This window comes from Pipistrellus hanaki, assembly GCF_964339955.1.
Source record: "Pipistrellus hanaki genome assembly, chromosome: 4".
NCBI lineage: Eukaryota > Metazoa > Chordata > Mammalia > Chiroptera > Vespertilionidae > Pipistrellus > Pipistrellus hanaki.
Window position 1 is genome coordinate 94191147 of NC_140506.1, and position 16039 is coordinate 94207185.

At 58.7% G+C, this 16039-nt stretch overlaps 1 protein-coding gene across 1 annotated transcript in view; it reads right to left on the minus strand.

The window, feature by feature from the left end:
- The window catches only part of GSG1L (GSG1 like), a 159056-nt gene that overhangs the window by 16428 nt on the left and 126589 nt on the right, over positions 1–16039 (minus strand). Inside the window, exon 5 of the mRNA XM_084882967.1 lies at positions 7483–7650. Within this exon, the coding sequence (XP_084739093.1) occupies positions 7483–7650 (168 nt within the window). The remainder of the gene's footprint in view (positions 1–7482; positions 7651–16039) is intronic.

The window sequence follows — 16039 nt, forward strand, 5'->3', positions numbered from 1 at the left end:
ACCGAGAGCACCCAGTTCTACCGCTGGCCCGCATCCTGATACCGCCCCCTCCCTGCCGCTCAGTCCCTCACAGCCGTCCCAGGCCTCCCTCCCCACCTCCCTCCCCTCACCTCCCTCCCCACCTCCCTCCCCACACCTCCCTCCCCACCTCCCTCCCCACCTCCCTCCCCACACCTCCGTCCCCACCTCCGTCCCCACACCTCCGTCCCCACCTCCGTCCCCACACCTCCCTCCCCACCTCCCTCCACACCTCCCTCCCCACCTCCGTCCCCACACTTCCCTCCACACCTCCCTCCCCACCTCCCTCCCCACACCTCCCTCCACACCTCCCTCCCCACCTCCCTCCCCACACCTCCCTCCCCACCTCCCTCCCCACACCTCCGTCCCCACCTCCCTCCCCACCTCCCTCCCCACACCTCCCTCCACACCTCCGTCCCCACACCTCCCTCCACACCTCCGTCCCCACACCTCCCTCCACACCTCCGTCCCCACACCTCCCTCCCCACCTCCCTCCCCACACCTCCGTCCCCACCTCCCTCCCCACACCTCCCTCCACACCTCCCTCCCCACACCTCCCTCCACACCTCCCTCCCCACCTCCCTCCCCACGCCTCCCTCCCCACGCCTCCCTCCCCACACCTCCCTCCCCACCTCCCTCCCCACACCTCCCTCCACACCTCCCTCCCCACCTCCCTCCCCACCTCCGTCCCCACACCTCCCTCCCCACGCCTCCCTCCCCACACCTCCCTCCCCACACCTCCCTCCCCACACCTCCCTCCCCACCTCCCTCCCCACGCCTCCCTCCCCGGGCCTCCACACGCTCTCCGTGCCCTCGCTCCTCCCCTCTCACCACCCACTGCCACCCCTCAGCCCCATGCCAGGGGTCTCCATCCTCGCCAAGCAAATGTCTCCCCACCCCACCCCCCATTATCTGCTTTGTCCTTTCACCTCTTGTTTCTGCACAGCCCCGTCTGGGGGAGGCGAGCTGGGACGCCAGTTCGGAAATGACAGGCGTGGACCGGGGCCACCGAGGCCTGTCCACGCTGTCCGCACAAGGGGCGGCCTGGCTGCAGGGGCGAGCTGTGGGCACAGCCTGGCCCACAGGCCTCTGTGGCCGGGAGGCGCAGGGGCCGAGGGCGGCGCGGGGGCCGGGGGCGGCAGAGAGGCCGGGGCGGCAGAAAGGCCGGGGGCGGCAGAGAGGCCGGGGGCGGGCGCTGCGAAGGTCACATCAGGGAAGACGTTCCCTCTGTCTGTTACCGGATCGTCTCTGCTACTCTCCGGGGAGCACAGGTTTGTTCAAAACCCTCCCACCGCACCGGGAGAGCAGAGTCCTGTAACCACGCCTCCGAGGAGCAGCGCTTCTCAGAATTAATCCCTACATTAATAGCCTCACATTCAACACGATGTTTTTATACCTTACCCAGGAGTTTCCCGCCTCTTTCTATACCAGTATGTGTAAACCTCACACGTGTCTTTTCCTGAAAGTCGCTTGTGAAGATGACGATTTCAACGCCCTACCGACGAGCGATCGGGTGGCTTCTGAGCAATGCTGCCTGCGCGCCCAGTGGGAGCTGCGTCCCCCTCAGAGGTGCTCCGGGGGGCGGGGGGCGGCCAGGGGGCTGTGCTGGACTCCAGCCGCTGGGCAGGCCCCGAGCCCATCCTCCTCCCGCGCGCCTGCCTGTGGGTCAGCGGACACCAGCCCCCCATGGCTGCCTGCGTCTCACAGCCTTAACCCTGACCATCTAAGCTCCCAGGTCCTGGGGCTTCTTCCCCTGAAGTCATCCCCCTCCCGGCCTCCTGCTGGGCCCCTCCTGGGCGGCTGAGCGCCCCCGCCTGGGGGCGGGCCAGAGGGCAAAGGCGTTGACGTTTAAGGCAAGAGCCAGCCCCGCCCGGCATGGCCCCTGCTCTCCCCATCACTCAGACCTTGTGGCTAAGGCACCCGGAGTTCAATAGCTAACATGTCGAAGGACACCTGCCAGTGAGGGAGCAGCTGCTGTGGGCCAGGCCTGGTGCTCCCCACGGCTCCTCCCGGGAGGGGGGCCCTCCTCACAGCCCGGCCCCCTCAAGGCCCGGCCTGGCCACTGCCCCGTGTCAGGCACTTCCTGGTGTGCGAACTGACAGTCTACGTGCCCGGCTTCTCCAATCCTGTGACAAAGATCTGGGCCTCCGCCTTCATTTTCAATCTACCTGGCACCTCCTTTTAAATAAAACACGATAAGCTGGAAGGTGAAGTGAAAACACAGGCACAAAGGGCAGGCGTGGGCGCAGCAGCAATATCACTCGCAGCGGACGCCCCCCCACCCGCGTCTCTGTGTCCGTCCTGTGTCCCGCGGCCCGGGCCCGTGGGCGCCCGCAGGACCGCCTGGCGTCGGGGCTGCTGGCACCCTCCTCCCCGGGCGCCTCTGCCCGCCATGCCCTCCTCCTGGCCTGAGCCGCGGCCTCTGCCCGCCCTCCGGCCAGGGCTCCGGCACGGGCAGTGCCCACAGGGCCCCGAGGAGCCGGTCCAGTGCAGCCTGACCGGGCAGGCAGGGCCGAGCGTCTGCGTTTAACAGCTTCCGGGCGAGGCTCATGCCGTCGCCGGTCACCTCTGAGGAGCCAGGCGCTGGGCCGCTCTGGGCGCCGGGGCCTCTGCAGGCTTAGGCCCAGTCACCCCCTCACGGTGCCAGGGACTGCCTGCAAGGGCATCACCAGGGGGCAGCAGTGGTGACGGTCGGGCATGAGGCCTGGCATGAGACCACCTGAAGCCCTGCCAGCCAGCAAGCGTGCGCCCCCCCCCCCCCCGCCCCGCCCCGGCCACTGGTGTTTAGGAGGAACTGGGAGCAGCTGTCCTTCTCGCTGGTCAGTTCCCACCGCAAGGACCGGTCTGACTTCCACCTTCCTTAGGGCCTCGGTCAGCCACCGACTGATCCAACTGTGGGGCTGGTGAGGGCTCCCCATGCTCCCCACTCCTGGGGGGGTGACGGGGGACGGCGGTTTCAATGGCCCCAATCAGGGTGACGAGGTGCCAGGGCCACAGGGAAGTGACCTCAGGCAGAGCAGCGGAGGGAGGCTGAGGGCTGGCAGGGCTGGGGTGGGGCTCAGGCCCAGCGCGGGGACAGGGAACGGCGATTTTCCAGCCTTCGTTCCGCAGAGCCAGGGCGGGAATGAAAGGGACGTCGCAAATGAGTGGCCGCAGGCAGGAACGCAGACTGGGCATCAGGGCCATTCCGAGGGAGGGGGGGGTAAATGGGTTTTCTGAGGGTCCTCTTTTCTTCTCCATTTTACGAGCAGCACCCCCGGACAGAACGCCGGCCCAGGAGATAAAGCTCGGCGGCAGGCCCTGCCCAGTCCCCGCGGCCGGCAGTTTTCTCCCGGGGCTCCGATATTGAGTTTTAAAAGAAACACTCGATACCATCTCCTGGAGATGGTTTCGGAACCGCCTGGAGGAATTATTGCGAGAAAAGCAATCGCCGGCATTCGGGGGCCCCCCACCCCCAGCCGCACGGCCGGCCCAGGCGCGGGCACGCTCCCGCCTGCCTCGGGCTGTCAGCCCCCGGCCTTGGCCCCGAGGACAGAGCGGGGAGCGGGCCACAGCGGGGAGCACGGGGGGGGGGGGGCGCTGGGGAAAGGCAGCTCCCAGAGGGCAAAGGTCACCTTGGCCTGACAGACTGGCCAGTGGCAGGGCCAGAGGCTCCCTCAGAGAGGCTTCCCCTGCCACCACTGCCCCCCTCCCCGCACTCCTGAACAGGGAGGGAGTGGGCATGTGTGCCCCCCGCACCCCCCGAGCCTGCAGGAGTAATTGCGGGAAGACGGGCCAGGATGGGGGTGCTCCAGGCAGAGGGGGAAACGGGGTGCTCCAGGCAGAGAGGGGGAAATGGGGTGCTCCAGGCAGAGAGGGGGAAATGGGGTGCTCCAGGCAGAGAGGGGGAAATGGGGTGCTCCAGGCAGAGATGGAGATTGCGTGTTAGCATCTTCCATCACACACACACACACACACACACACACACACACACACAGAGGGTGACACTGGGAGAGTTTAGTTCCAGAAGTTTCTTCTAGCCAGTGAGGCTGCTCAGTCATGAGGACAGAGTGCGCCTCAAACCCCACGTGTACACCCTGACCCTGGCACACACACGTACACACACACACACACACACACATGTGTACACACACACATACACAAGCACACACCATTTCCCACCGCTCAGGATCCCCCAGCAGGCTTGCTCCTGCACAGAAACCCCAACAGACCCAGGTGGCGCGGCGTTCGGGCAGACGCGGGAGAGGCGGGGTGAGGTGGGGCCACTCCTGCCCCTCCTCTGACAGGACCAGCGGGGGCGGCTGGGAGACCTTGCACCCCCTCCCTCGCCCCTCCGGCCCCGGGCCTGTCTCCTCCTCGGCCCTCCGCCCTAGGGCTGCCTCGCACCTTGCCTGCCCTCCCGCTGTGAGCCTCAGGGACTCCCCTCAGCGCTGGGCAGAGATCCTGACCAGCCCCCAGGTGTGACCTTGGGCAGGCCACTACACCTCTCTGTGCCTCGATTTTGCAATTATAAGATGGGGGTACAGGGATACCTACCACCGCCCAGAGGTGTCGGGGATGAACATCTAAAGCGTGTGGAGTGCCAGCTGTGCTTATGAACATGATTTATTAACGTCCTAATGTCTAACACGCCGTCTCCATCTCGTCCCCAGTTAACCGTTCCCGAGCTTCCTCCTCTGCACCAGTGGCAGAAGGGCCGGGCACGGGCATGCAGTGAGCACTCTCCGTGTGCCCGCCGCTGTGCCCAGCACGTCCCTGGCTTGTCAGAGTCGAGCCTTCCTTCCCAGGACACCAAGAGCCCTCCCACTGGGGTCAGAGGAAATGGCCCGAGTCCCACAGCAGCAAAGCAACAGAAACGGGGAACAAAGGTCAGGGCCCTCCACCCCCCCACTACCACCCCCACAGCACCCCCCACAGCACCCCGCCCCTCAGGGAGAAAACGTGGGCAAGCGGGACCGTGGCTCTCTTCCCGGGGTCCCTGCTATGGTTTGGGGGTGCATCTGGGCCACTTGCAGACCTTGCAGAGGTCTGTCTGTGTGCTCTGAGCTCTTGTCAGGGAAGGCACACACACACACACACACACACACACACACACACACACACACACGGGGACATTAGAACAGCCAGCTAAGCTGAAACGCTCCCCGCAGAGAAGGGGGGAGGGGAGTCCGATGCACTCTGCACACGTTCGCGCTGAGTGAGTGAATGAGGCGATGTTCTGGACATACACGGGAAGCAGCCAGCGCCCGCGTCGCTGGGGCCATTTGAACGGGGCACCAGCAAGCGGAATTCTGGGTACTGAGCGTCCTGCTTTCTGCGTCAGCAACAAGCCGCCCACGGAGTCCCAGGCTCTCCAGGCCGAGGGGACAGCTGCTGCCGGGCCAATGGGGCGGGTTTAGACATCGGGCTGCTCGTCGGATAAACGTCCCTGAGTGCCCACCCTGGGTCCCTTTCCTGGTGGGCATGCTTCGGCCACAGCTGTGGGCAAGGCAGGCCCATGTGCCCGGTCGGCCTGACCTCCCTGGCCACAGCTGACTGGCCTGGATCTGAACACCAGACCGGGGACTTGGTGGGGGGGTGCTGGATGCTAAATGGCTCAGGGATGGAGGGGCTTGAGCTGAAAGGGCACGAGGCAGGCAGGGCTGAGGTCTCCAAAGAGAAGAATCCCGTCGCTCCCACACACACACAATGTGATGAGCCCAGCTCTAGGTGCTCAGAATACAGGACAAAACGGCAAAGCTCTGTCTCATGGAGCTCAGCCTGCAAACTACCAAACAGATAGCAAACAGAATGATGTTAGTTTGGATCGGTGCTATCAAAAAATAGCAGTGGGCTGAAGAGTGCCTGAAGTGTGCAAATTTAGACCAATTGTTAAGGCAGCCTCCCTGTGCATAGGCCTGAGTGAGCCAGCCAGGTGAGTGTTCCAGGCAGGGACACTGCAGGTGCAAAGGCCCTGGGGTAGGGTTGAGCTTGCAGTGTTCGAGGAACAGAAAGGAGGCCATGTGGCAGGGAGACAATGGCATCTGTAAGTCAGAGAGAGGTCCCACCATGTGACTCCTTGGATTGAAAGCTTCCCATGAGTCCAGCAGAGTCCACCCCCTCAACACTGCCCAGCCCCACAGGCCCCCCCCCCTTTCCTCCTCAGACTCAGTCCTGGGGCCTTTTGCTTCCCTGCCACTGAAGGCATCAATGCTTGTCCAATCACTCCCCAGAGATAAGAATTTGGGTAAAATAGCTTATTTAGGAGGTGTTCCCAGAAAATACGCTTACTGTCCATCCATCCATCATCCATCCATCAATCACCCATACATCATCCATCCATCATCCATCATCCATGCATCTATCCATCTATCATCCATCCAATCATCCATTATCCACGAATCTATCTATCCATCATCCATCCAATCATCCATGCATCCATCCACCCATCATCCATCCACCCATCATCCATCATCATCCATTCATCACCCACCCACACATTCATCCACCCATCCAATCATCCATCATCCATGCATCTATCCATCCATCATCTATACAATCATCCATGTACCTATCCATCCATCATCCATCCATCAATCACCCATATATCATCCATCCAATCACCCATTACCCATGTATCTATCCATCCATCATCCATCCATCCATCCATCACCCATACATCATCCATCCTATCACCCATTTCCCATGCATCTATCCATCCATCATCCATCCAACCACCCGTTACCCATGCATCTATCCATCTATGCATCCATCCAATCATCCAGGCATTTATCCACCCATCCCACCCACACATGCATCCACCCATCCAATCATCCATCCTCCATGCATCTATCCATCCATCATCCATCCAATCACCCATTACCCACGCATCTATCCATCTATGCATCCATCCAATCATCCATGCATTTATCCACCCATCCCACCCACACATGCATCCACCCATCCATCATCCATCCAATCATCCATTATCTATGCATCCATCCATCCATCCATCCGACCAACCATTCAACCATCCACCCACCACTTATTGTCACCTCCCCTATCCCCAGCAGACACCGAGGACTCAGGTGATCAGGTTTGGTTCTGGCCCTCCGCCAGGAGCAGTCACCAACCCCCCTGCTGGGTCCTCTTCTCACGCAGTGCTGTGACCGAGTCCAGGATGGAGACCTTGGTCCCGCCCCTGTGTGCCCCCACCTTGGTTCTACGAGGCCTGGACCCAAAGGCAAACGCTCCAACTTGATCCCCTTCCCGCTCACTCAGGCTCCGATTGCCTGAGCTCAAGGCAGTCACACGGCCCATCAACATGAGGACGCCCCAGACGTTCTCACATTGTGGAGTCCACACCGCCTCACCCAGCCTGCCCTCCCCTGCCCTCCGCACCTCCGGGGCACCGCTCGGTCCAGTGCTGCCGGGAGCCTGTGGCCACGACGCCAGGCCCCGGCCGGAGGCACCCCGTGCACTGACCTCTCCCGGAAGTACTTGATGGCCTCGGGCTCGGTGAAGGTCGGCTCCTCCCGGTAGCCCTGCTCAAACACCTTGCGCTTGTGGCGGAACTCGATGACCGTCTTGGTGTAGGAGTTGAGCGTGGTCACGGAGGCGGCCATGCAGCAGGTGAAGGAGCCCCACGCCAGGCTGCGGAGACAGGAGACAGGTGCCCGTGAGCAGCTGCTGCCGGGCTAATGGGGCCGCTCCCCGGCTCGCTGCCTCTGCGGGGCCAGGCTTAAGCAAGTGCCGCTCGGCCAAGAACAGGACGCAGTCCTGCCCCCTCGAGGGCTGGGGCGGGAGCAGCATCATCTGCACCGGGTGAGGCAGGCCTGGCCGAACCCATCCCTCAGGGGCAAGATGCAGGGCCAACACAGGGCGGGTACCACAGCCTCAGACAGCGGCGTGTGCTGGGTCTGAGCCGAGGCCGACCAGGAAGGGTTTGTGGACGGGGGCTGGGACGCTGGGGGAAGGGAATGCGAGGAGATGAGTGGAGGTTGATGGTGAGGATAATGGCAGCAGAAAGCCTGGAAGCCGGGCCCTGTGAAGCGGAGTGACCTGTGCTCCTGTGTGACCTTGGGCAAGATGCCGCCTCTCAGCCTCGTGGTCCTCGCATTCGTCTTAATGGGCGTCGCAGGGGCCACACCTCACAGCGCGGTTGCAGAGGAAAGCAGATGGCCCCGGAGGGCCTCTCGGAACAGAGCTGCACCCAGTCCGTGTCCCAGAAAGGCTGGCTAACATGACCACCATCGCGATCAGCACCGTTTTCCCTGACTGCGTCTACCTGACTCAGCTTTCACCCCAGTGGGATGTGAGCAGGAGTCCTGGGGTCTGTCCCAGCACCCGGACCCTGAGACGGAAGCAAGGAGGAAGGACCAGATCCCTGAGCTGGGCAGTTCCCGGGCTTCTCAAGTGTGGGGACCCAAATTCCTTTTTCAGATTCCCCCCCCCTAATTAAGGAATTGGGTTTCTGTCAGTGGCAACCAAAGTCCTTCTACCATTACTTCCCATAAACCCCCCTTTTTGCATTCGTTCGTTTGAAGGCGAATGTCTGGGCCTTAGGACCAGGGATCTTACCTGTGACGGGGTCCAGCTCCCCACGTGGATGCCTAGTGGGAGGAGGAGACCCACAGCCCTCCAGCCCCGTCCTTCCCTGTGGCTTTCCCCCTCTGACTCATTATTCCAGGTTTTTACATTACACTTTAAAAATATATATATATACTTTATTGATTTTTTACAGAGAGGAAGGGAGAGAGATAGAGAGCTAGAAACATCGATGAGAGAGAAACATCGACCAGCTGCCTCTTGCACACCCCCTACCGGGGATGTGCCCACAACCAACGTACATGCCCTTGACCGGAATCGAACCTGGGACCTTTCAGTCCGCAGACTGACGCTCTACCACTGAGCCAAACTAGTTTCGGCTTACATTACACTTTTAATGTCAAGGTAATTACAGGCCCACACGCTGCTGTGGGAAATGATGCGGGGGGACCCAGGCACCCTCTCCCCCGTTTCCCCAGCGGCGACATCTCACAAACCCCCTGCGGTGTGTGCCCGGGTCCCCACAGGCACCGGGACAGCCAGCACCGGGCCCAACAGGGCATCGCACAGCCACACCCACGTTCCCCCCAACCTCTTCCTTCCGATAATCGTATCATTTCCAGAATTTACGGAAGAGGCTCACACAGGATGTGTGGGATACAGAATAGTCCCCGGGAGGGTCACGCACGTTGTGTGTTTAACATCGTGTTCCTTTAGATGCAGGAGTTTCTCCACATCCGCACCAGCACTGGGTGGTGTCATTATTTTTTAAACTTTTATTTATGTATTTATTTATTTGTTTGTTTGTTTTCCGATATGTTATTTTTTTTGTTTTTGAGAGAGAGGGGAGCTTTCAGGGCACGGACGATGCTCAGCCCACTGAGCCCCCGGCCAGGCCTGTGGTGTTCTCCATCGGCGCTGCTCTGCGGCGTGTGGGGGCCTCTCCCTGTGGCTCCACCGCTGGCCCTCACGGCTAATGGCGCTGGGCATCTTTTCATTTGCTAACTTGCCGTCTGGGAATCGTCTCTGGCAAAACGTCTGCTCCGATTTCCTGACCGCTTTGTCATTGCTGTTGTTTTCCGTTGGGTTCTGAGCGTGTTCGTGCAGCCTGCAGACCAGGCCTTCGTCAGGTACGTGGTTTGCAAATGTCTTCTTTCCATTCGCAGCTCGTGTCTTCAACCCCTCACCAAGGTCCTTCACGGAGCAAAAGGATTTCATGATGATGAAATCCAATTATCTTTTTTTTCCCCAATGCTTTTGATGTCAAGTCTAAGAACTCTTTGCCTAGATCCCCAAGATTTTTCTCCTATTTTTTTTCTAAAAAGTTTATAAGTTTACATTTTTAGTTTAAGTCTATGATGCATCTTGAGTTAAATTTTATACAGGATATGAAGCGTAGATCAAAAATGATTTATTTATTTATTTATTTATTTTTGCCTGTGAATATCTGATAGCTCCACTGCCATTTGTTGAAAGGCTATTCCCATCTCCACTGAATGAATTTGCATCTTTGTCAAAAACCAGTTGGGCATATTTGTGTGGGTCTATTTCTGGATTCTTCGTTCTGTTCCATTGGTCTGGGTGTCTCTCTCCCCACCAACACCACAGCGTCTGAAGACTGTAGCTATACAATAAATCTTCAAATCGAGTACACTGATTCCTCCCGATTTTTCTTCTTTGTCAAAATTGTTTTAGCTACTTTAGTTTCCCTTGCCATTCTTTTGTTGTTATTAATCCTCTCCCGAGAATATTTTTCCATTGATTGTTAGAGGGAGCAGGAGGGAGGGGGAAAGACACAGAGATAGAAACATCGATGTGAGAGAGACAAACCGATTGGTTGCCTCCCATAGTTATCCTGACCGGGGCTGGGGATTGAGTCTGCAACTGAGGTACGTGCCTTGGACTGGAATTGAAGCTGAGACCCTTTAGTTGCAGGCCAAGGCTCTATCCAGTGAGCCAAACCAGGTAGAAAATTTTGCCATTGTTAATAAATTTTATCATACTGACATATTAATAGGAATTGCATTAAACCTGTATATGAATTTGTGGGACATTGAAATCTTTATCATAAACATGGTTGTTGTTGTTTTTTACATTTATTTAGATTGTCTTTCATTGGCATTTTGTAGTTTTCAGCCTTCAAATCCTGAAGATGTTTTGTTAGATTTATTACTATGCATTTCACTTGCTTCAGTGTAAATGGTATTGTATATTTAGTTTTGTCCAACTGTTCATTGCTAGCTTACTAGAGGCCCAGTGCATGAATTTGTGCACTGGTGGGGTCCTGCTGGCCTGCCCTGATGGGGGCCATTGGGGGCGGGCTGGCTAGGGTGAGGGGCCACAGGCATTCCGGTCGTTCTGCCATTTGGTCGATTTGCATACTACCCTTTTATTATATAGGATTATTACATAGGATAATAGATTTTTGTAGTTCAAATTTGTATCCTGAAATAGTACTGAATTCATTTATTAGGTCTAGGCATTTTTTAAAAATTTATTTTTATTGATTTCAGAAAGGAAGGAAGAAAGAGAGAGAGAGATAGAAACATCAATGATGAGAGAGAATCATTGATCAGCTGCCTCCTACACACCCCACACTGGGGATGGAGCCTGCAACCCAGGCATGTGCCCTGGAATCTAACCATGACCACCTGGTTCATAGGTTGATGCTCAGCCAGGCTGGCTGGCCGAGGCATTTTTTTTACATGTAAGTTTCTTAGATTTGTCTGCATAGACAACCGTGGTATCTGCAAATAAATATAGTTACTTCTTCCTTTCCAATCTGTATGCCTTTTATTTGCTTTTCGTGTCTTATTGAAGAAGCAAGGGCCTCCAGCAGTACAGAGTATGAGTGATGTTCCCAATCTTAGGTAGAAAGCACTGATCTTCACTGTTGAGTATGATGTTAGCTGTATGTGTTAGCTGTAGGTCTTTATCAAATTATAAAAGTTCCCCTTTATACAATTTTTTAAATAATTTTTTTGTTTTTTATTGATTTCAGAGAGGAATAGAGAAAGAGCAAGAGAAACATCAATGATGAGAGCGAATCATTGATAGGTTGCCTCCTGCATGCCACCCTCCTACACCCCCAAGGATCGAGCCTGCAACCCGGGCATGTGTCCTCACTGGGAACAGAACTGGTGACCTCTTGGTTCCTAGGTCAACTCTCAACCACTGAGCCACATCAGCCAGCTGAAAGTTCCTCTCTATTTAGAAAACTCAGGAGGAAAGTAAAGTTTTCTTTCTTCTTTACTGCTGTTCCAAGATTGCTTCTTTAAAATTTTTTTTTTTTTTTTCTATTTAGAGAACTTCCTTTCGCCCTTCTTTTAGGATACCTTGCTGGCAACACATTTTTTTTTTTTTAGTCTTCCTCCAACAGAGAATGTCTTGATTTCCCCTTCCCTTTCCCGGAGGATATTTTTGCTGGAAACAGAATGCTGAATTGGCTGCTCTTTTTCATTCAGCACAACATGTGGTGCCACCTTCTTCTAGTCCCCATTGTTTCTGATGCAAAACCCTCACTCCCTCACTTAGATTGGTCTTCTCTATGGTTAACGTGCTGCTCTCGATATTTTGCTTTCTTTGGCTTTAGTCTCTAAGTTGGACTATGGTGATGGGTTTCTTTGGGTTTATCCTGTTTGGAGATGCACGCCACTTCTTAACTATGGAGCTCTTAAAATTTTGTGTTCAGCCATTATTCCTTTGAGTGCTTTTGTCCTCCTCTCTTCTTCCAGAACTCCAGGGCTAGGTCTTTTGTGATAGTCCCAGGGGTCCTCGAGGCGCTTTTCACTGACCCAGGCGGGAAGATATATATAGTTTACTGCTGGGCAGGGTGGAGCTCTGGCCCCTTAGGCCTCTGCAGACCCCACCAGCCTCAGTGCTCTCTCCAGTGGGCTCCGCTGGGCAGTGGTGAACATCCTGTCCCCACTACTCCTCTGATCCCACCCAAGCAGCTGGGGGGGGGGCACCCACCCAGGGCGCAGTGTGAAAACCCTGCTGTGTTTGCAGCTTGCGCTTCTGAGCTGGTGCTGCCGGGCACGTGGGTGGGTGGCCTGGTGTTCTGAGCCCAGAGCAGAGTGGACACTGTGGGGGAGGAGAGGGGAGGGGAGCGGGTGGCTGTCAGCCACGCTATCCTCTGGGAGCTGAGGGCAGGGCCGGGGACGCTGGGGAGCAGCCTCAGAGACACATGGTGCCATGAAGCCCATCCAGGCCCCGCTCAGCGGGAAGACTGACTGCTCACTGGTTAGCCAGCCCTAGCTCACCTGCGGGCCGAGGGCACAGGGCCACTGCGCAGAGCACCATGTCCAGGCCACCCTGAGTGCCCAGCTGACGGGATCAGGAGCTGTGGGTGGGTCCGGAGCCTGGCTGGTCCACCACAGCCAACAGGGCCCTCATGGGCAGCCACATCTTTCCTGACCTACATGGTCTCAGAGGAAAGGAGGCCAGGCTCACCCGCCTCAGGGAGCTGAGGAAGAGCCAGAGCTTCCGGCTGACCACACAGCCACTTAGCGGTGACACAAGCAAACACCCTCCCCAGCGGCTCTTTGGGGCCGAGGATCTGCGAAGGTCACAGCAGCAAACACCTCCCACCACCCCACCCCCCTCCAGGGGATCAACATGCCGAAATGCCAGCTGAGCCCGGCAGAGAGAACGGGCGCCCTGGGCCCCCAGAGAGTAAGGGCTAGTGTCCTGCTTTCCTGCGCTCCTGGAGACTGGGAAGTGGGGGAGGGGAGAGGGAAGAGGTAGCAGTGAAGCCACTGCGCTCCACACAGATGGGGCTCCACCCGGAGAGGACCACCCTCCCGGACCCGGCCCAACGCGCGGCTCTAACGCTGTGTGACCTGGCCAGATCGCCTCCCCTCTCTGTGCTCCGAGCTCATCGACGCCGCCCTGTCCCTCCCTCCATCTGCAGCAGGAATGCTCCGGGTCTCACTGTGTGTGCTGGGCTGAGAGGGCCCCTTTCCCATCCGTCTCCATGCTGATCCAGGGCAGAGCAGAAGCACAGCGTGACCAGCTGTCTGCTCTCCCGCCATCACCAGGAAACTGACGTGCTGCCATTCCAAGGAGAAGCCACGGACGCAAGTTCCCTACGGGTCACGGGGAGGACTAAGTGAGGAAAGTGAAAGTGTCAGGCACGAGGGAGTGGGGGGACTGGGGTGAACTGGGAGGCTGGTGCCCCATTGGATGGGGCGACCATAGCTGCAGCTGCCCGAAGCCCGGGGGCAACGCAGGTCAGGCACGGACGTAGCTCCTAATGCTCAGGGGAAGCCAGAGGCCCGAATTTCTGTGTGAAATGTGTGCCTTTCTCGATGTTAAAAACAAATGGGAACATTTAAATAACCATGCGGCAGGCCCAGCAGGACGCTGGCAGGCAGGGCTCAGCCCGGGGCTGTCTGAGTTCGCAGCCTCTGAGGCCAGTGGTGTGACTTGGGCCTTTGCCTCTTCGGAGGCTGTGCCCCGGTCCAGCCGGTGGGCCCGGTACCCCCTCCATGGGCGTCAGCAGCGGGACTGTCCAGCTCAGGCTTGGAAAGCGTCTCCCGCTGGGCCTGGCACTGAGCTGGTGGCACCAAGCTCAGATTTATCCGGCTCCCGGGGCTGGGGATGGGCTTGCCGTGGCATGGCCACAGGGAGACCTGGGGGCGGAGACTCAGGAGCAGGCGGGGCGGCGGCTGGAGGGCCCGGGGCTCAGGCAGGGCCAAAGGAGGCGGTGGTGGAATGAGGGGGACCGCAGCCAGGGCCGGGTCCTAACCCAACACTGATGTTCTGGGGGTTAAGCAAGCAGCGAGTCTGGAGGTACAGGGGTGGGGGTGTAGGTGGAGCCTGGGGAGCCAGGCAGGGGGGCTGCCATGCTCCTGGGCATGTGGGCCTCAGGCCTCTCCACAAGCAGGAGTGGCGTTACCTACGGCCCAATGTCACTCCCACGTGTGCAATGGCTGCCCTCGTCGAGCACACACTGCGCACAAGCACTGGAGGAGCTGGGCCCCCACCGACCTCCTAGCAGCCCCCCGCCCCCCGAACCCGCGCTGCCGTGACCCCTCCCGAGAGGAGGAGCTGAGCTCCTCGGGGCTGTTGTTTGTTTTAATGCCCCAATCCCAGGGCACGATCCCCGAGCTGTGGCCCACAGGCGTGACTCCCCGTAGTCCCGGTGGCAGCTTGTCTCCAAGGAGGGCCATGAGCCACCTCTGGGCTGGGGCTCTGTGCAGCCCTCCTCCTGCTCGGGAGCGAAAGAATGCACAGCAGGCCCCCGTGGCTCCGAAGCAAGGCTGTGAGGTGAACTGTGGCTTCCACTTGGATCCCCGGGAACACTTGCTCCCGGGACACGGTGCTGGGGCAGCCGCTCCAGGGGCAGCCCCCGGCGCCCGCCGCACCGCCTGCCAGCGCTGCCGGGGGCCATCTGGACGCCCGGACCCCCGACATCCGGCTGAGGCGTCCCGGGAGGCCCCACGCCAGGCCCCCAGCTGAGCGCAGTGAACCACGGAACAGTGAGAGCATCATGCATCTGTGGGATGGACGCCTGGAACTGAGTGGTTACCTTCTTGGCCATCACTCAGGGAAAAGCTTGTGATGAAACCAGCACGAAGGGAATGGAGGCAGGAAAGACGGGGAGGGTGACAGCTCCTAAGGAATCGGCTGATCACCTGGACCCAGCCAGCCTGAAGCAGGGGTTCTGGTAGCTCACCCAGCACCCATGCCACCCACTCGTCATTCAAGACTCTGACTCCTTCCCAGCTCCTGAGACGGGCCTGGTAAGCTGAGCCATAAGCTCGTGACTCCCCACCCCCTTCGTCACGGTGGTGGGTCAGGAGAGGAAGTGGCCTGAGTTGGGCTCATGGGAGGGAGGCTGGGGGCTGTAGTCGACTTTGGGGAAAGGGAGGCCCCACTGTCCCTGTGCGTGAAGGAGGAGCTCCCCCGCCCCGCCCCACCCGGGAAGCCTGGCCGGGGTGGAGTCGGCAATGGGGGGGCAATGCTCGGTGCCCACGGAGGGGAGACAGCCATGGCGTCAGCGACGCCGGTCAGACGTGTCCTGAATGCACGCACAGCTACACTCCCCGCGCCCTTATTGCCAGACGAGTGTGGGCGGGTTTCCCTGTCACAAGCCAAGCCCCTCGCTGATCCCCGAGGACTGTTCAGTGGCACGAACTCACACAAACCCTTGCTTACCTGGCATCCTGGCCGGCTCTGCCTCTCACACGCCGGGCTCCGCGGTTCGGAGCCCCTCCCCGAGGTCCTCGCACCCATCGGACCCCCAGCACCCTCCGGGCTTGCCCGCCTCAGCTTCCCCTCCCCCTCCACCGCCTCTCAGACAGGGGCTGGCACACGTCCTCTGGGGCGGGCCGGACAGTACATAGCTCAGGCTCTGTGGGCCGTCCCATCTCTGTCCCCGTAGCGGGAAAGCAGCCGTAGACCACATATAAATGATGGGCGCAGCTGTGTCCCAATAAAACTTTATTTATGGACATTCTGCATTTGCATTTCACGTAATTTTCTCATCTCA